We start from the raw sequence: 21,850 nt of genomic DNA on the forward strand, positions 1-21,850 counted from the left end.
ATTTGAGGTCTTTGGGGACAAATGTTTGTACGAAAGGTAAAAAATTTCAAATGATGGACGGCCTTTCCTCCCAGCTACACATACTTTAAGTAAATATCATTAATTTTATAAAGTTTACTTCGAGGGCTTTTAAATATGACCAATGTCAATTTTTAATATTTTGCCATAAAATTTGTATTATATCGCGAATTTCACAAAATTAAAATGATTTTATATCAGAAGGACATTCCTCGTATTTAGAATGCAATTTGGTGCGTCTGATGTGCTCTCTGGCCCCACAAAAATACAAAGGTGGGTGACCGACACTATATAGATTTTATAGACAATAAGAAAATTCACCATTAGTATTTCAATTCAATATATACACATTTCACAAGTAATAAACAGTTAAAGATTTAAAACACATTAAAATTGATATATGAGAAAATGTCGGCAATATTTCAATTATGAAATATATACATTTTGAAGAAAAAAATTTATTGATTTAACCTTTGGCCAAATACAAGTTTAAAGCCATGTTTGCACTATTTTATTTCAGTGTATGAAAAGAATTTTTTTTCATTTTTTTCAACATTATTACACACTTAAAATTTCTTCTTCTTTCTTCTTTCAATTTCTTCTTCTTTCTATTCACGTGATGTACATCAATTTTCAGTATTATTGCACGGGGTTTACGTGCACATACCTATGCACGATCCTGGAACCTAGGATTGATTGCAGATATCAGAACCGGGGATGCTCCCCTTCTCTTTTCGAACAGCTCGGACACATAAGGGGATACTACACCCCTGTCCAATTTGGTGCCTATTTTTGCATTTTTCTCAAAAATTATAGCGCATTGGTGACAAATAAGATATGTATATTATAGGGGCAAGGACTACAACTACTGCACTGGAAATTGTATTTCAACACAGACAACAGTTGTTGAGTTACAGTCAATAATGAGGAAAACCAATATTTGATCAATAAATCAATAACTACTTGCCTTGAGTTGCTGAATTTTCAGTGCAGTAGTTTTAGTCCTTGCCCCTATAATATACATATCTTACTTGTCACCAATGCGCTATAATTTTTGAGAAAATGCAAAAATAGGCACAAAATTGGCCAGGGTGTAGTACCCCCTTAACGTGCACATGGATGATTCTTTCTGTACACGGGACCAATGGCTTTGCAATTTTGTTATCAGACATTTACATGTCTGTTAAAAAATGAATACTTTGTTGACACCGCATAGTGGCAGCCTGGATCTCATCATTTTATCATATCAATGATTCTTTACTAGCTTATAATTCCTTGCATCAATTGGTCTCATTGTTTTAAATTAATAGCTAAATAAGGAATCAAATTATGTAACCAAACTAAATTGACAGTTATGTTATCTTCTATCTTTGAATCGATTTGTTTACTCGGCAACTGACTCCTGAAAATATGAAGGGTAGGTTGCAGAGTAAATAGTAAATAACAATAGTTGCGGCATAACTTTAAGAATTTACTCGTAGGAACTTAATTGCGCAGATGGAAGTCACAAAATCGCCAGCTACTCGCCAAATTACTAAACTAAATTTCAGTATCTTACTCGGGAGTTACGCTGATTGTGTGCACTTAGCGGTCAGTACAGTAATAATCCAGGTAAATCTAGCAATTTGTTTTTCTCAACTTGAGAAACTTACTAAACCGGGTTATTGTTTTCACTACACTGAATTACTACGAGGTCCTCATAACATCATACTAAAAGACCTTACATGGACAGGAAGGTTCAAGTGGGAAATTTTATACATTGTTTTGTATTTATCTTTAAAAGAAACGACGACAAGTACATGAATGTAAAAATTTTCAGAAAAGGAAATGATGCAAGGATATCATACAAAAAGGACTGAAGATTTCTAACAAAATGAGCAGTGCGGCCAAATTGATATTCCATGACAATCTTTGTTCGTTCACCATTACAAGCTACCTTAAATTTCGAAATAGATGAAATTTCGAAATTTTTCACTTTTTGCAGAACTTCGGCAAATCAAAATTTGTTGATTTGCCCCCCCCCCCCTTCACTGGTTATAGACGCAAAACTAGTTACTACTTACTTTATAATATTTTCATACCTTAAAATAATTGAAATTAAGCCTCTTTCCACTACATATATTCTTTTGCCTGGACTATACGTTAGGGTATAAAAATAATGTACTTTTAGCTGGATTGAAGTCCTCTATGCAGCAGTGTCATTTAATTCGTGGTCTGAACAATCAGTCGGAACCTGTTGAAATAAGTAAAACGACGACTGAATAATGCAAAATATAGTAATATTTTCTACAAAAGGGATAACAATTTGGTTTATTATATAGAGAAAGAAAGGAAAATAAAATAAAAATTATAAGGGTGAATACAGAGAAATTTTGCACGAATGGATGGTCTTTTCTGTATTTGGAACTGCATATGGATTGTCTTTATTATCAAAGGCAATGTTTTAATATCATACTGATCTAAACTTAGCTGCAAATTATTGCACTGTTATCAATATTTGAATACCAAATTCTGGACAACACGTGGGGACCTCCTTGGTGAACTATAACGGAACCGGCCTCTTCACAGAACCTTGTAACAAAGCCACTGAGCCAAAACTGTTACTCAAATATTTCAAAAACCTGAAACTGTCGAGACTATATAGTTGGCATGACAGTGACGACATGTGGAATAACATATATCCGTATATGTCATACAATCCACTGGTTAGTCCTTCCAATGATAACATTCTTTCGTTTTCCTCTGCATTTTTGTAATATCGTACTGCTCTACGATTTCTGACCACATTATTAGCATTATTATAAATGATTTAAACACAGAAATTGCTAAAACCCACGGGGATGGTTACCCTTGTGAACTTGGGCAACTAGCAGAACCGGCCACTTTAAAGCAACTTGTAACAAAGCCAGTGAACCCAAAATATAACTGAAATATTTCACAAACCTTAAATAAAAGATATCCGTACTTCATACGTTTCCCCACTGGTTAACCCTTCCAACCATGTCATTCTTTCATTTGCCTCGGCATATATGACCTTCCATGTATCCGTTCCTGACAATCTATATTCAATATGAAATCCATCTACCGGAAACTCTGTTGGCCATTTCCAATGCACTTCAGGTGTTCCGTATGCTTCTAGCCATCCTTCATATATAACAGTTGAGACTGAGTAAGAAATAAATAAAATATCAGCTGCGAGATTTGGACACAGGAGCCATTGTATCCTTATATAGTGATTCAGGCAATAATCCCAAAATTATTGCTGATGTAAATTCTTGTTGCACATCAGTTGCATTGTCGAAGGAAGCGGGACAGGGCGGTAGTTGTAAGGGGAACCTTTCTAAATTGCCCCCTTCCCAACACAAGCTCCAAGTACAAGAATGCAATATCTTGGAATGCACCAAATTCTCATACTAGTAACCAGTAGAAATTTATCAATTGTGTCGGGAAGTAACCAGTGTTAACTGGACCAATATACATGATTGTATATATTGCATACACTGTTGTGTACTCTCTTAACTTTACTGATTGTTAGACTATTAAATCGAAAAGATTGGGTTTTTTTTTTCAATCTGTTGCTGATTGTAATTATGGACAAATCCTTCTCGACTGAACATGCTGAATATTCAGTGAAAGGATTTGAATATGCAATATCTTTCATCTAAAAGAGTAGTTCTCAATCTTATAGCGATTGTAATTGAGGACCAAAACTTTCAGTCGAAATGATTGATCTTTATTGTTTTTCAATCTTTTGCTGATTGCAATTAGGGACAAATCCTTTCCAATTAAATAAAAGATTGAACATTTCAGTTTCAGTTTGAATCTCATTCCAATCATATGCAACGTTTACCTTTGTCTAAGGAAAGAGTTTAATTGGCATTTTGAAAAGATTGAAATATTTCAATCGATTAATTAAAGAGAATACTGATGAGTCGGCATTTTATGATTACAACATACAAAAATTTAAATATATGAATATGCATTTTATATGTCGTTTATTTACCCCGTAAATTCCCTCATTCGTCAAACCATGTCCTCTTCACGTGACTAATTTATCGCTATTGAAAACCATAGTAACCGCGATGGGATGCCTTTTGTTGCCAAAAAGTGCTGGCAAACACAAATGTGACCACCCTGTTGAACATGGGTATCCAGAAAACACCAAACGTTTTGGCCATTATTCGCAAAAGGTTAGAAAAGGTTGCATTAAAAGGTTTACATTTCGGATTATATAAAGGTTGTAAAACGATTTCATAACTTTCAAAAACGTTGTTTGAAAACTTACTGCAAAACATTATAACATAAAGATATTGAAGTGTTGACGAAATATTTTGCAAAATCTGTTTGCAAAAAAATCTATTACGATAACATTTTGACAACATTTCAAATATGTTGTAATGCGTTTTTATGCCCTTTTCCAAAACCAAAACCCGTTTTGTGTTTCTGAGTAATTAACCTGGGCAGCTCCATAGAAACTAAAACATCGCCATTGAGCCAAAACTGTAACTCAAAATATTTCACAAACCTGTCGTGGTAGGAGCATCAGTAGTTGGCATGCCAGTGGGTGGGATGACAGTAGTGACATTGTGCCTAATAGATATCTGGACCTCGTACTCTGAATTCGGTGTTAGATTTTTCAACGTTGCCGTTGTTTCATCTGCCTCGGCATATGTGTCATTCCATATATCAGTTTCATGCAATTTATATTCAATGTGAAAGCCATCTGCCGGTATATTACGAGGCCAAACTACTTGAAGCTCCTTATGGTATACTTCTAACCATGCTTCATATATAATAGTTGGATCTGAGAAGGAAATAAAAGAGCAATAAAATGTCACCTCGAGATTTGAACACAGCCACCACTCTAACTTTCATTTCATGTCCTAGGCATTTATTACCTAATTTATTACTTTAGGTAATAATTATAAATTCAAAGTTTTCTCAAGGTTAGATTAAAAAAAAAAACGGCAACAGGCAAATAAACAAAATGTAATAATAAAATACAATAAACATGTAAAGATATGCAATTACTATTTTTTTCTTCTGTTGTTGATTCAGCAGGACTGACAGGAATGGTAGATTCAGGCTTTGTTATCTCTTCTTCTGTTGTTGATTCAGCAAGACCGAGAGGAGTGGTAGATTCAAGTTGTGTTACTTCTTCTCCTGTAGTTGATTCAGCAGGACTAACATTAGTGGTAGATTCAGGCTGTGTTACCTCTTCTCCTGTAGTTGATTCAGCAGGACTAAAATTAGTGGTAGATTGAGGCTGTGTTACCTCTTCTCCTGTAGTTGATTCAGCAGGACTAACATTAGTGGTAGATTCAGGCTGTGTTACCTCTTCTCCTGTAGTTGATTCAGCAGGAATGTCAGGAGTGGTAGATTCAGGCTGTGTTACCTCTTCTCCTGTAGTTGATTCAGCAGGAATGTCAGGAGTGGTAGATTCGTGCTGGTTGAGGAGTACAATTACAGGGGTGTGTAGAAACTGCAATCACAACACATAAAAAGAATTATGAGAACAGTGGCAGAATAACAATGTGGTTATAAGTCATAACTTACCATGCATATCTCAAGCCATATTCAGTATTATGATCAGTGGATCGTTATTCACAAAATCAAAATCAAACAGATGTTTAAATTACAACGATCAAGTTTTGAAACAAACACTTTATTCAACGGACCCGCAAGATCGACCTGAGCATGCATTTGACATCTTATTCACTTGCACTGAAATGTTTGCGAGCTGGGACTGCCAGGTAAACTTTAAAGGGAGTTTGCATGTGAGTTTAGTACCCCCGTTGCTGACATACTTAATGCATCCTTTGCTGAGAGTTATGTTCCCCAAATATGGAAGGATGCCACTATTGTACCTATTCCTAAAGAAATGCCAGCAACAAGTGCTTAGCTCAGGCTTATCTCCCTAACTGCTCTTCTGGCTAAGGTCAGTGAAAGTTTTGTATCCAGATGGATAGTTGAGGATATTTCCAGCTCAATTGATCGTAATCAGTATGGGAGTATTAAAGGATCATCAACTACTCACTGTATGATAGAACTTCTCGATGTGCTCTACAAGGGTACTGATAAAGCTAACACAGTCGGTACGTTGGTGGTGACGGACTTCTCCAAGGCTTTCGACTGCGCCGACCACACCCTGGCCATACAAAAGCTGTATAACCTTGGTGTTAGAAGTGAGCTCATCCCATGGATTGCCAATTTCCTCACATCCCGGCGTCATAGAGTGCAATATCAATCTGCACTATCTGAGTGGGAGACTCTTTCATGTGGCGTGCCACAAGGCACCTTACTGGGTCCCATTATTTTTATTGCTCTTATCAATGATGCTGCTGAAAATGCCAAAGCTTGCAGCTTCAAGTATGTCGACGACCTGAGCCTTGCGGAAGTCCGTCCTGCCAACCAGCCTTCTCAGATAGATTTGGATGTCCAGAATCTGGATGATTGGGCCAACATGAACCACCTGAAGCTTAATCCCTTCAAATGTAAGGTTATGCAAATCTGCTTCAAAAGGCAGCCGCCCAACCCACCTGATCTTGTTATTGCTGGAAAAAAGCTTGAGTTTACATGCTGAGCAGACTGAAGCGTTTTGGAGTACCCGTGGAGGACCTTGTTTCTGTGTACGTAGGATATGTCCGTCCCACTGTTGTGTATGCTTCGCCTGTATGGCACGGCAGTATCACCATCCAGCAAACTCAACGGATTGAAAGAATCCAAAAAAGGGCCTGCCGCATCATTCTTGGTTCAACATATACCTCGTACACAGATGCATTGTCCCTCACGGATCTCCAATCGCTTGAAGAAAGGCGTCATCACCTTTGCTGTCAATTTGCAAAGAATTGTACCACCTCTGAGAAATATACTCACCTGTTCCTTTTCAACAAGAGTTCCCATGGTATGTGTCTTAGAAGATCCAGCACTTACCATGTCCCAAGGTACAGGACCAATAGATATGCTAACAGTCCCATTCCTTACCTCACAAGGCTTCTTAACCATCAGTGATCAGTGTTTAAAATTTGTCTTGATGATCTGATCTTATCTTGTTTTTCTGATGTGTGTTGACTAAGTTGCTTTACTGTGTCCAATCTATGTGCAATATCTTGTTTTTCATTGAATTGAATGTAACTTCATTGAATGAAGTTCTTAATGCCTGTGTTTATTTGTGTGTGAGGGCTGATAATCTGGATGTGAGAGTATATGTGACCGTCCACGGCGAATGAGCCGTAAATTCCTCCCCGGTCAATTTTGTTTTATTTCGTGTTTAAAAATAAACATCATAAACTTAAAAATGGTATATCATTTGACTTCAAACGATATCCAGAAGCGGGGTTATGGTTTGTTAAACTTTGCTCCTTCAACAAAATTATAGCTTTTAAGTTTTTACATGTGTCTCTTTTTCCACATTGTTGGCAATAAATATCAAACAGTCATAATTGGCGGTCATTTCAAATCATCCCCAAGTCAACGAGGTTTAAGAAAGTTCTCTCATTGTTAATTGTTGGTTATGCATACCTGTACAAAATACAATGCCTGGTAACCCACCGCTTGAACAGGATTTAGCAATATAAGCAAACAAAGACCAGAGCTATTAAAAGTTCTATAGCCATCTAAGATAGAAGCTTATTATCCACTTCAACAATAGGATTATTGATTAGTTTTGACTATCGAAATGAGACGGATGTCGGGCCAGCTTAAGTTACCGATGAATATGACCTTCGTACACATTTTACACCGTAACTCAGAACACAATTTAGGGAATTTACGGCTCATTTGTGCTGCCGGGTCACATATGAGCGTTGTGTGTAGAAATACGATGGGTTGTGCGGAAATGTGAGAGGTGTGTGGGGGTGAGTCTATGTATGCACATGAGAGAGTTTATATTTGGAGTGTTTGCAGGGCTGTGTGGATATAATTGAGTTTTGTGAATTTTGATTTATAATTCAATATAAATTTAATATGTGTTTGATGTATTCAAGTGATTCAGTAAGTGCAATTAATTTCTTTTAATAATCTTTATTGTGTTTTTCAATGTAATTTTGTATGTTTTTATGTCATTATAATTGTAATATTTCATGTAATTTGGCCTCCGGGCCACGAATTGAAATAAATTTAATCTGAATCTGAATCTGAATCTGAATCTCTAGTTCGGACTGGGTTACTTTTTGTCCTGTAGTTGATTCAACAAGACTGACAGGAGTAGGAGATTCAGGATATGTTACCCTTTCCGGACTGACAGGAGTGGTAGATTTAAGCTGTGTTACCTCTCTTCTTGTAGTTAATTTAGTAGAACTGACAGGAGTGGTAGATTTAAGCTGTGTTACCTCTCTTCTTGTAGTTGATTCAGCAGGACTGACAGGATTGGTAGATTTAGGCCGTGTTAACTCTTCTCCTGTAGTTGATTTAGCTGAACTGACAGGAGTGGCAGATTCAGGCCGTATTACCTCTTCTCCTGTAGTTGATTCATCAGGACTGATAGGAGTGGTGATTTGTGGCAGAGTGGTCAGTGTCTTTGTGATAGACCCAATGGCTGTCGCGAAACACAAATGTAGGTACGTTTTTGAAAGTTGATCATTACGCAAGAATTTGAATATTTACATATTAATATTTAATATTTACATATGACATGGATTTGAATCTCTTGAAAGAACATACAAGTCTCAGCAAACAAAAAACGTTTTCGCCATCATTCGCAGAAGGTTAGAAAACGTTGCCAGGAAACGTTAATGTCGGGTTATGTAAACGAAGAGCTTATGTAAAGGGTATATAACATTCCAACATAATGTTATTAAATTGTTGACAAAATATTTGCCGAATTATGTTTACAAAAACATTTTACAATAACATTTTGCCAACATTTAAAACATGTTGTTGTAGTGTGTTTTCATAAAAACGTTTTCATGGCCTTTTTATATATAACCCAACATTTAATGTTATTAAAACTTTTTACCAAAAACAAAACCTTATATAATTTTGTTACGTACAGGGCGATTCAGCAGGAGTGGTAAGAGTTGTTAGTTGTGTCATAGTTGTCAGAATTTCTGTTGTTGATCCATTTCCTGTCAATAAAAACAAATACAAGGTAGATTATTGATTTGGATAATAACCTAGAAGAAATGCAAATCCATGAAGTAGGTTCTGAATGTTCTTGGTTTTTGAACATTCAGAACTTATTATAGGCCTATAGATTTTGATTTCTTCTAGGTTTTTGAAAGAACTTAAAAAGTCCCACCATCCAAGTTTACTGATACACGTTATCTAGTTTAACATCAAGATTTATATTGAGTCTTGTTCTTTAAAAAAATGTATATTGCGGTAACAGGGTGATTGGTGTGTAAAAGTGTCACATTGTCAATCAATTGAAACAATAGAGACATATCAGACGCGATAAAAGCATAAGAGCTAAAAAGAACAGAAAACTTATAAAAAAACATTCAAAACCCTGACAATAATTGATTTGAAATGACTGGAGATGCAAAACAGTATTTTCGGATACCAGATGATCACATTATAGTGACACTTTTGGAAAAAGCTTCCAATATATATAGTACTAACCTTTATCTTCAAACTCCCCCCATTTCCTGAAATTCTGAAAAGTGACGTGAACTGAGATATTTGGGTTGACAAATGTATTTTTAACATGTTTTTTTTTATCAATATGTACCCAAAACGTCAATATTAAGGTAGCTTACTTACTTTCAGATAATTCTTTGATGTTAAATTTAGGTGGAGGGTATGTACAATTGCAGGGGCGTGTAGAAGCAGCTGCAATTATAACACATAAGAAATTATTTTTTTAAATATTTTTAGTATAACAAAAGCGGCCAGTTCAGTTGAATTCCATACACACCACATGGAAGACATGACTTTAATCTCCCACACAGGGAGTATAGATTTCAAATGGGTCACCCACTGTGGTAAACCCCCAGGTAAAACTCACACAATCTGTGTGGGAGATTAATGATATTTAGTTTTTATACATAATACCTCCTGCAGAATGTGGAATAATAATTGTTATTTATAATGTTTTATTAAGGGCTGGGGTATGAACGTTTGGACAGTATTTATTTTGGGACATTAGAGCACATCAGACATATCGAATTGCATTGTGAATACGAAGAATGTCATTCTGATATCAAATAATTTTGATTTTTGAAATTCGCAATTTGATACACATTTTATGGCAAATCATTAAAATTGATATTTTGATATTTAACAGTACTTGAAGTAAACTTTATAAATCTGATGATTTATACTTAAAGTGTATGTAGGTGGGATGAAAAGCCGACGATCAATTGAAAATTTTGACCTTTCGTATTGAAGATATAGATTTTTTTTCCCAAAACACCAAAACAAATTAGGTCTTTTTGGGAAAAAATCCATATCTTCAATATGAAAGGTCAAAATTTTCAATTGACCGTCGGCTTTTCCTCCTGCTACATACACTTTCAGAATATATCATTAGATTTATATAATTTACTTCGAGGACTGTTATATATCAAAAATTTGAAAAATATCAAATTTTTATAATTTGTCATAAAATTTGAATTATATTGTGATTAAAAAAAATGAAAATTATTTGATATCAGAAAGACATGCTTCGTATTCAGAATGCAATTCGATAGGTCTGAGGTGCTCTCATGTCCCACAAAAAATACTGTCGAAACGCAATAAACGCTCAATTTGGATCCCTTAATATATTCAAAATGTTTTGTCAATGTTTTTTAAAAATGTTTTTAAACTTAATTTTGTAGTTCAGCCTCAGGTCTGTAATGTGATGAAATTAATTAATGAATAGGATATAGTGTCACGGACCAGGGGTTTTGGAAAATGAATAAAAGTCCGACTTATGACGAAGAGGGACCATTCCCTGGCCGTGGGTAGCGTGGCCTAAAGGAACAGAAACAAAAGGTGAAGTGGCGGGAAAATTTTGATATTAAAGAGCAAACCGAAACACAATAAAGTTCTATTAAAGACAATAAAATATAGCATATCAAACAAAAATATTTAATTATCAAGTTCATTTTTTTCCATATATTGCACATAATTAATATTTCTATTTCATGATTTTTATTTTATTGATTTGCAAATGTTTTATATAAGCGAACTTTTAACATTTAGACATTTAGAAAACAAAGACTTAATGTTGGCATCAAATATATTTTAAAAAGGAAATGGGCCAAAAATACAAATGAAACCCCGACTTGACCAAAGAAAGCAAAACTAACTAAATAAATCCTAAACTAATTACTAACTTAATCTACTGACGGAAACCTAACCTACAAGCTTCAAAATTAATTTAAATAAAGCACAGGCCTTTGCACATTAATATTTCACAATAAACCAATCACAAAACCACAATAAAGCAATAAATGGGCGGGGTTCTATCTACAAATCTAAAGCCACCCAATTTGCAACTGAACTTATTTTTGGTGCAGGCACAATCCGCGGTCGGCAGAAACGGGCGGGGCTTTTTATACAGATAGGCGCCCAGCCACCAGTATCTACCGAACGTGCAAACAAATAAACAAAAGCTGAATCAGCAACAAAAGCTGAAAAGCTAAATACACATTCGGCGTATTTTACTGAACAAAATTCAGCGTGTACTGAAAATTTCAGTGTGTATCACTGAACAAAACTCAGCTTTACTCAGCGTATAAATTCAGCATAAATGTACTGAACATTTTTTTTATCGAGACACAAAATAATAAAAGGCCTAAATTAATTATGAAAATCATCACCAAGTCCAATTTCCTACAAGTGTAGGCTTAAAGGACAAGGTGATAAATAATAAAGGCCTAAATTGATAATAAAAACCAAGACCAAGTCCGATTTCCTACAAGTGTAGGCTTAAAGGACAAGGTAATAAATAAAAGTACGACAAGGGATGGGTTTTATGAAAAGGAAGCGGTGACGTTTCAATTACCTGAAAGGGAAGGTAAAAACGTCAACTCCCAAAAATGCATTCAGAAAAACAAATAAAATTTGGAATTACAAGCAAGCTTATCGTGCAAACAAGTCAGAAAGGGGATCACCCGGAGTTCAAGACTCCTTTTTAAAGGTGATGCACAAAACTTTTCATGCAGAAATTGCAGCCAACCAAATTTTTATATAAATGAATTATGAAGAAAAAAAAAATATATGCCTAATTAATTTTCGTAATTAACGAAAAGATTTTTGCAACTAAATTTCATGTCTCGAGAAAACAAAATGCATACCAAAATATCTCCAAACATCCATTTCAAAATCAGTATCAAACATATCCAAAACTTCTACTTCAAATCATCAGAAAACAATTTTTGCAAAGGCCTGAAATTACTGCCAAAGTATTCTACACTAATTAAATTCCGTCATCCCTAAAATTACTTTAAACTAACCTAAGAAAAAGACTAAATAAATACCCTAAAATAATTTTTATACAATCTCCGGTCAAGGAAGGGTTTACAGTTTAAAAATAAATTTTGTTTTAGGATGCCAACATTACTCACATTCATCAGCTTTCATACATCCATTTACACACAAAAATCCTGCAGGAAAAAATTGGTCTCACACTCCCAGGTATATCCATCTCGTTCAGTCCTCAGTTCACATACTCCCCAACTAAAAAGAAACATGCATCAAACTCTTAAACAAAATAATCCTTTCCAAATCAATACACAGGCAAACAAAAGAGACAATACAGAAAATGCAAGATGCACCAATCACAGAGTGAGAGAAGCAGTGAAGTGAAGCAAGAGTGAACAATAAAGTAAAAACAGGTGTGCAACAAAAAGATGAAATTGAAAGGAGATGAAAGGTAAAAGGTCAGAAAGTTTCAGATAAAGACAGAGGGCAGCAGAACAAATCAGTAGAAGTAAAAGCAGAGGGTGATGGCACATCCAACATAAAAAAAATACATTTTTATAAAAATTAATCCAATTATCTATTTGCGACAATAGTTACGATGCCATTTTATAGAATCATACTTTTGCTATAACAGAAACAGGTCTGGATCTCGTCTTCTAAGTTATTATATTGAAAGAACATAAAAGTTGCCTGGTAACAAAAACCATGAAATATGAAAATACAATTCTCTTTAGGTATTATACTTAAATATTTTTACCTCGTGAATATTTCTGAAAGAAACTGATTGAAGAAATAGAACAGCATGAATTGTGCTACATACCAGGGTCTATGTACATACATGGTGATTCAGTTGGAGTGGTCATTGTTCCTGTTGGCGATTCATTGTCTGTCGATATAAAAACAAACAAAAGGTAGATTATTTCCCCTGCCCAGGCAGGTTGTTTGCTTGATAATAACATTATTCATTAAAATGACGTGTCGTGCATTTTTCATAAACACGTAACTTTTGTGGAATAAGTTATTTTCAATGTTTTATTGATATAATTCAAAAGGCTTTAGATGTTTACCCGTGTAATTCAGTCTCAATTAAAACAGTACCGTTACAGTTCCGGTCAAACAAAATTACTTTCTTACATGTCAGTGGCGTAAACAGACATTTTCATTTGGGGGGGCAAGCGGGGGCAAACATAATAAATGAGGGGGCAGGAATCCAGCACCTTTTGGCGACAAAAGAAGTGTATGGTACAAATGCGCGCGAAGCGCTCGAAAATTTTTGGCACATTGAAGCTAAACTGGTGACATAAAATGCGCGCGAAGCGCGCACAAATTTGTGTTTTTTAAGGTTAAAATGACCAGATATGAGGTTAATTAATAACTCTCAGAAGTAGGCCTACTTTAACTTTTTCATTTGGGGGGCAAACAGGGGCAAGGGTTCAAAATGGGGGGCCCACCCCTGCCCCCCCCCGCTGGTTACGCCACTGTTACATGTTGTAGTTGTGTATAGACCAGTTGAAAACATACTTGTCACTTCTAAGGTTGTAATTTCAGCAGGACTGATAGGAGTGGTAGATTCATGTGTTACTTCTTCATCTGATGATTCAGTAAGGCTGACAAGGGTGGTAGAGTCATCCTGTGTTACCGTGGTTCCTCCTGTGGATTTACTTTCACTGAGTGGAGTATTATATGTTGGCTGGGTCCCTTCATCTTCTGTTGTTAATACGGTTTGGGTATCTGGATGAGATATAGGACTCCGTAGTGTAGCACCTGTGAAATTAAGAAAAAAGTATACACATTGAGAGCAAGGGAACTCCGATAGTAAAGTGACATGCATATGCGGCTGCAATCTTCAACACGGGAGTCTTTCTGGGGCAAAATTGTCTGGAGGAATGCTAAAGAATGGAAGAGTGGGCTTCGTGGGCAGATGCTAAAGAATGAGGGCATTTGGGGGTAAAAACTGATTCTTCCTGGGGCAGATGATGTACCAAGTAGAAGTTTTTAAATGTAGTGAAGCAAAAGCAAAAATTTGCCTCTTGGGGTAAAAAGGAAAAAAAAATTGGCTGGGGAAGGACTTCAACATGAATGAACAATATGGGGTCTCTGGAGGCAAATGGGGAAACAGCAGTCTTTGGGATATCTTATAATGCTGCATATCTTAGTCCCCCGGGTGGTTGGTGAAATCCAGTGATATATATGTAGCCAAACCGGTTCATGATTAAAATCGCATGTTTATACAAGGGAGAGGGGAATTTTTACCTGGGGAAGTATAGCCGTGTCAAATATACATTTTGATGTCAACAGTCAAAGTGATGTCATAATAGAGAACAGTACAGGGCGCTATGGGTTTGGGATTTTATTTTCCTACATTAGTGGAACCAATGTTGTTGTTTTTTGGCATCATTAAATCTGAAATGATAAGGATTTGATTGGTTTAATTTTTCTATGCTCCCTGTAGTTTCCACGACCACAATAAGTCAAAGGTCATATTGGAGCCAAAACTTCAAAATAGTCCTGTCATGTTGTAATGTATATATCTCAAATTGTTCCTCTCATCACAGGGAATAAAAAAAAAAAAGTCGATTGTCATATTTTTCGACTGTGCTTAGTTTAGTAGTTAAGGTCGAATAGGTCAAATGTCAATAATTTCATACATAGGTCAAAATTTAAAAATGGTCCGATTTCACCGAAACTGGTCTCCCCTTAAAGCCATATTGTAACATTTCTATAAAAATAGATTAGTATTCTTTTTCATAAAATGTTAGCTTTTAATGTCAGATATTTTCCCTTTTAAATTTGGGCCGAACAAGTGAGGTAAAGCAAAGAAAATTAGAATTTACTACCAGCGCCAATGCGTGTTACTCCTGTGGTCGTAATACGGTACGATCCTTTGATGTGTGTGTACGTACTGTATTATGAACATCGCATACGTGTTCGACTAATATTTCCATCGTAAACATAAACCATCTTATTAAGACGATTTATTCAAAATCTCCGATTTAGACAAAACTACGGCACCTGATTTTTTGCAGCGTATCTTTATTTAAGTACATTACACCCGACATTACAATCATGTAAAAACCAGAATATAAAACAATAATGAGGGCCTCCTCCTCAGCAAATGGGCTATTCCATTTAAAATCCACACTACCCCTGTGGAAGATTTAGCTAAAGTCTTCCACAGAGGGAGTATGAGTTTCAAATAGAATAGGCAGTTGGGTAACTTCCATCTGAAATACTCACTCCACCTGTGGAAGATATAGGTTAAGCCACAATACAGAGGGAGTATGGGCTTCAAAATGATTGACTATGACCAATTACTTTTGAAAAACATACTCCCCCTGTGGAAGATATATCCAAAATCTTCCACAGGGGTAGTGTGAATTTTAAATGGAATGGCCCAATGTTACGATATGGCTTTAACATACGATATCGCAAACATAATTCTTTAATACTTAAATTAATACTGAACTTGAACTTGAACTTAATTCACAATTTTAATGCATTTTTGTATTGTCATGTCACCCTTCAGAGTTCATGCAGCCAAAGTTCAATAAAACAAAGCACAAGCATAACATTTCGACCCATGATTTCATCCGATTCTGTGGTTATACGTTTCTCAAATAAATTATTCGATTGAATCATTACATTTTGAATATTTTGGCTTCTGTACATGATATATTTCACATCATTTGCTTGTTCAAGGTCTTCTAAGATTTCCTCCTGCTTGAACTATTTTCGGGCTCATGAAGTCAGTGAGCAGGTGAGGGCCACAGATTACGGCTATTAATGACCGTGCATATGCTGAAAATCTACGACTAAGCCCAAGTTCGTAATCTGTGACCCTCACCTGCTCACTGACTTCGCGAACCCGAAAATAGTTCAAGCAGGGAGTAAATCTTAGAAGGCCTTGAACAATACTCTATATGGCCTAACAAATCCCTACCTACATACCCTAATATATTTTTTTATGTTACGCCAATCAAACAATTTTCTCTTTGGGCCTAACTCCTGAACTAAGCCCCATAGTGGAATGTGACAATTGACTTTTTTTTATTCCAAGCAATGAGAGGAACAATTTGATGTATATTACAACATGATAGAACAATTAATATTTAATTTTGGCTCTATTATGACCTTCTTCCACTCGTGGGAAGCATATAGAGACAAAGAAAAAAATGGAACCTAGTTTTTTTCCTTTGAGGGGTAAGGATGACAAAAAACACTTCCACTAATGTAGGAAAGCTAGATGCTAGCTCAAAAAATCACCCCATAGTGCTATGCACTCGAATGTTGGAAATTACTTTGGTATTATATTACTGTACAGGGAAGATCCGATCTGAAGTTAGTCGTTGGTATTCAAAAAGAAGTGTAACGGGATTGGTATTGACATTGGTATGATATCATAGTGGTGTTATATGCAGGATTTTGCGGCTGGTATTTTATTACTGAATAGAGAAAAACCGGCAGACACGTCACACGTGCGTAGTTAGTCATCAGGTCATTGGTACCAAAAATAATGGTGTACGTGTAAGTGGTTGACAAAGCGTTTAAAGCGAACAAAAGAAACGTAAAGCGGAAGCGTGTAGCCTAATATTAAACCAAAAATACTTCATTGTTGTGTAAATGATTCTTAACATTCCTCAAACCAACAATATGAGGACAGTACCTCTACTTCCTTCATATTCGGATTGCTCAGGGGGTTGCACCCCAATGCCAATCCGAATAAAATGGTCCACTGCTGTAACTTTGAAATTAGACCTTTTTTGTAGGAAAATTCACAAAAGGTCCACTTGAAATTGAAAAGGTCCATTTTGAACCTACACCTCCCAATTCTGGAGGGAAGTCTGTCTTTTGTACTATTGCAGTATTGCTATAATCAGATGGTCACACCAATAAACCTGCTCGTAATAATTGCTCTAAATGATACGAGCAGAGCAGGCACATTGTCAGATATTAGGGAAAATTTACACATAGGGCCTACCAGTAAAAATGACTTAGTCCAAGTAAAATTTTGCACTTTGGGGCATATTTTCATCAAATCATTTGTATCTGAGATCATAGAGAATCACCAATTTCCTAATAAAATAATTTACTACAATGATAATATACATTGAGTCTGGGTGAAGTCGCCTCTATTTATTGTGTCAGTACTAAAAAAATATCATTAATAATATTTCAAAACACGTCACGCCAATTCTGAACATAGTTGAGACGTTCGTCCTACATGCGGTCCTGTACAGTTCTTACTATAGTCCTTTTCAGTTTCGAGATTGTTCTTTACGTTGAAATGATCACACACACATGTGTTAAATCACGTATCAGCCAAATCATAACAAACAGAAGTGTACTGACTTCTATGGTGCAAACAATCTCTTTAATAGCGCAAGATTTGCCGAATGAATGTAATCTATGATGTCAGTATGTAAATCCTCGCATGTCAGGTTTGTTCGGTCAGAAAAACGCAATCTAAATGTTCGAATTTCAATCCGAATGTCCGAATGCTAATCTCAGCTAATCTCTAGGATCTACAATCAAATCAAGGATCACCGAACTATTTCAGCCTATCATATTTCAAGTTAATATGTAAATGAATTCAAATGACAGAAATACTTGTAAAGTAGTTTTCTACGAGTTGATATTTATTTTAATCTCACCTGATATTCCAACAATGCAAAGAAATAAAACACACAGAAAGCTGAAATACTTCATTGTACAAGTAGATGTTATTCTTTATATTGGTTAAGTGTAAACACGGTGTATGCGGTACTCCTAAAGCCGATTGCACTATGTAACAAATTCGACCTCAGCATGCTCACCTGACCTGTTATTTTTGTGCAATGAACTGATTAGACCCTGTTAGGCTCATTCGTTTTATTTACACACTGCAAAGTGATCAGAGCAGCAAAATGAGTGAATAGAACTTAATGTTGATTAAATTATACTCAACATTTGGTCAATTCACTCATTTTTGTTGCTCTGTCCCCTTTTTATCAACATTGAGTAATTTTTACTATTTTTAACTATTTAGAATGCAGGTGTTACGATGTTATGATATATCACCGACGATGATCGTAGGCCGAAATCATATTTTCAATTTTCACGAACAAATTCGCAACAAACACATTGTTAACAAAATTATTAAAGTATTTTCCACGCTTATGTCACATGAAGTCCACTGTATACTGAGATGCTGACTATATCTAGCATACACAATCCTTGCACCGTGACAATTTCAAATTTCACAATTAATTCACTCCTTTTTTCGGGGAACAGTTTCCATCCACTCTGTGAGAGGAACCTGTATGCAATCAACAGTCCTTAGTATAGGGTACGAGTCTGTTTCGTGACTATCCTATATGAACCATCTGGCTTGGGAACAAAAGTAAGGTGGCAAATATTTTTGATGTAGATGTGCTTCACTATCCATCTCATACAACATATTTGTTGAGTATACCATTTGGGCATAATTGTCTGCTTTTACATCCACCAGGAGAGTTGAGAATATAATCAACTTCTCACAATTTTGACCCCCCCTCATATGTGATGCGATCGAGCAAAATCAGTCGGAACTCGGAAATATTGATTTTGAGATATAGCCAAACAAAGGAACTATTTCCTTTTGATTCCTATTGTTTTGGAAACTCTTTAATCGTTCATATCTTTGGAACTGGTTGTTCAATTTCAATGGGGTTTTCTGCAAAATCCAGCATGGAAAATGCTTTTTACTATCCTATCAGAAACTCAAAATTTGATACTTCCGAGTTCCCACTGATTTTGCTTAATCGCATCACATATAGGCCTAGCTTCATATGGACCAAATTACCTAGCTTGTAAAAGCAAAATGTTAATGTGTTCATACCTGTAATAACTGATATTGTCAACAAGTCATTAAGTACTGGTACCTTTTCTGACCCATTGAAACATGCAATTATTTCACCCATAATTAAGAAAAGGTCTCTCAAAGCTGATGAATTTAAGAACTATAGACCTGAACATCCCATATATCTCGAAGGTTGTTGAAAAATGTGCCATTAATAACATCGACAGGCACATTTACAAGAATGGTCTTGGTGAGGTTTTACAGTCGACCTATATACCAATTCACAGTACGGAGACAGCTTTGTACAAAGTGAAAGATATTATCATGAAATGTATGTGTCAACATCAGGACGTTTTTTCTGGTTCTACTGGATCTCAGCAGTGCCTTTGATACGGTTAACCATAAAGTGTTGCTTAAGAGACTGGTTGATGAAATTGGGGTTCGAGGTAGGGTATTAAGATGGGTCCAGTCGTATTTGTCCTGTAGAACAACTCGGGTGTGTATAAATGATGTGCTATCTGACCCTCATGACATTGAGTTTGGTTTACCTAAGGGGGTCCATTGTTCACAATTTATACTCTTCCTATAGGTAGTATTGTAAAACAGTTAGGCATACAACTTTATGTTGGCTTTAACCCAAAAGATCATGTTTTCACATCTTCTTCGCTTCATCGGCTCTCAGCATGCATCAAATCCATAAAGAACTGGATTAATAACAACATACTCAAGCTAAACGATGACAAGACAAGAGTTTATGGTTATAACATCACTACACCTAAAACATATATCTCCTATTTCTTGCTTGTCGAGGACGTTACAAATAGTGATAGTGTTCGTAATCTTGGTGTCATCTTTGACTCACAAATGTCAATGTCTTCACATGTAAAATCTCTCTGCACCAAGTTAAATTTCCAACTTCGCAATATTCTGCGTATACATAGGTTTCTAGACTATGACACCTGCCACCTCGTCAAACGTGCCATTATTCTCTCCAGACTGGATTATTGTAATGGACTCCTTCTTGGATCAACCAAAACAGACATCCAGAAATTACAGAGAATCCAAACCTGGACCACGAAAGTTATTTGCCAAGCGTTGAAACAAGATCATGCCACGCCGTATTTACATCAACTGCATTGGCTACCCGTTGAGGATAGAATTACCTTCAAGATCTTGGTGCTAGTGTTCAAATGCTAGTGTTCAAATGAGATGACACTGGATTACTTATCGCATTGTCTTTCTCTTCACATTCTACCCCGTCAAGGTCTCCGTTCAGCAGCAGACACAACTCGCCTCTCTGAGCATAACTCAACAACGACATTAATATCTTTTGAAAAAAGAACATTCTCATACATTTGGAACAGTCTACGTGTCATCATCAGAGAGTCTGCCACATTACCTGCTTTTTAGAAATCATTGAAAACATATTTTATAATTTTACATAAAGAATCTGACTGAAACGGAACTAAACGACTGGAAAAAAATATATTGAATCACAGGGAAGACTTGCGGACCTCGGGAAAGGAGATTACGCATGTTAGACGGAGCATTTAAGTGTCTATCTAATTAAGTTTATCAGCAAGGCTAGACTAGACTCCAAATTGTTGAATCAAATTCATTGATCCATTTTATGTTTCCTCAGGTTAGCAAGTCGTGCCCTCTTTGCAGAAATCCATATGATACAATTTCACATGTTGCAAACGGCTGCATGCAATTTCGTTACAATTACATTTCAAGACACAACCGGATCATCAATATCTTTGAAAAGGAAATTAAAAAATACAACAAGCTCATCACGGGTGCCCTGATCACGAATGATGATGATGGAATTGAATTCGCAAACATCTTTCAGGACATTCAAGCAAGAAAACCGGACTTATGTCTCATGAAGTGTTTTATCTTTCCAGTAACTTGTCCTTTCGTTGCTTTCATTGAGGAAAGTTACAACACAAAGTTCCAAAAATTATACTCCCCTTTGTAGCTTGCTCACATTGTGCGGATTTAATATATAATAGCCCCGCAGGGCAAAATATCATGGTGAATGCGTAACCTTAACGTTACAGATCGCTCTTCATACTTAGAGACAACCCGTCACCCACTGTTATTTCTTTACCCCTTCACCCTCTCATTCTTGAGACCCTGCCAGATGTCGGGGTTATTTTTGCATATGTTTGCATATTCTTAGCTACTGACCATCTGGCACTGCTATATAGGCTGCATAATACCTACTCTACAATAACATGAAAAATGTCAAAATGTTGTTTACTTTACCAGCAAGATAGCATACCAAACCACCTGAGCGTAGATTGTAAACGCACTTGTGGTTCCTTTCTCGTGATATACTTATTTTCCTAAAGCATACAATTTATAGCCAAATTAGTGAGCGTGCTGAAGCGGAAGTAGTTGGTGCGCATGTGTCGTGGGTATGATAAGCGTAGTCTCCTTCGCAGCCAGTTTGGTTACGCTCCCTCCACACAAACAGTCTGCCAATAATGACGAGCTGGTCCTTTCTGATTGGCTAACGGTTTTCTGAAGACGTCATCCAGCTTGACGTCAAACAAAGCTTTCAATTGGTCGATCGGCTAGAAGGCTACTTAATTATTCATGAGCGATTTTGACCCGCCATCTCGCCACCTGACTCAGGTCAATCAAGTTCCCGTATGT

At 36.1% G+C, this 21,850-nt stretch overlaps 1 protein-coding gene across 1 annotated transcript; it reads right to left on the bottom strand.

Moving 5' to 3' along the window:
* Nucleotides 1-568: 568 nt before the first annotated feature.
* Nucleotides 569-20,507, bottom strand: LOC140159206 (uncharacterized). Its single transcript, XM_072182603.1, has 10 exons — nt 20,411-20,507; nt 13,891-14,133; nt 13,190-13,255; nt 9,721-9,789; nt 9,009-9,083; nt 8,349-8,554; nt 5,050-5,500; nt 4,544-4,822; nt 2,962-3,183; nt 569-2,251 (listed from the first exon to the last, which is right to left on the bottom strand). The coding sequence occupies exons 1-9, from the start codon at nt 20,505-20,507 to the stop codon at nt 2,963-2,965; spliced, it is 1,707 nt and encodes a 568-aa protein (XP_072038704.1). The 3' UTR covers nt 569-2,251; nt 2,962.
* Nucleotides 20,508-21,850: the final 1,343 nt, after the last annotated feature.

The sequence above is a fragment of the Amphiura filiformis genome, chromosome 1 (genome assembly GCF_039555335.1).
Source record: "Amphiura filiformis chromosome 1, Afil_fr2py, whole genome shotgun sequence".
Lineage (NCBI taxonomy): Eukaryota > Metazoa > Echinodermata > Ophiuroidea > Amphilepidida > Amphiuridae > Amphiura > Amphiura filiformis.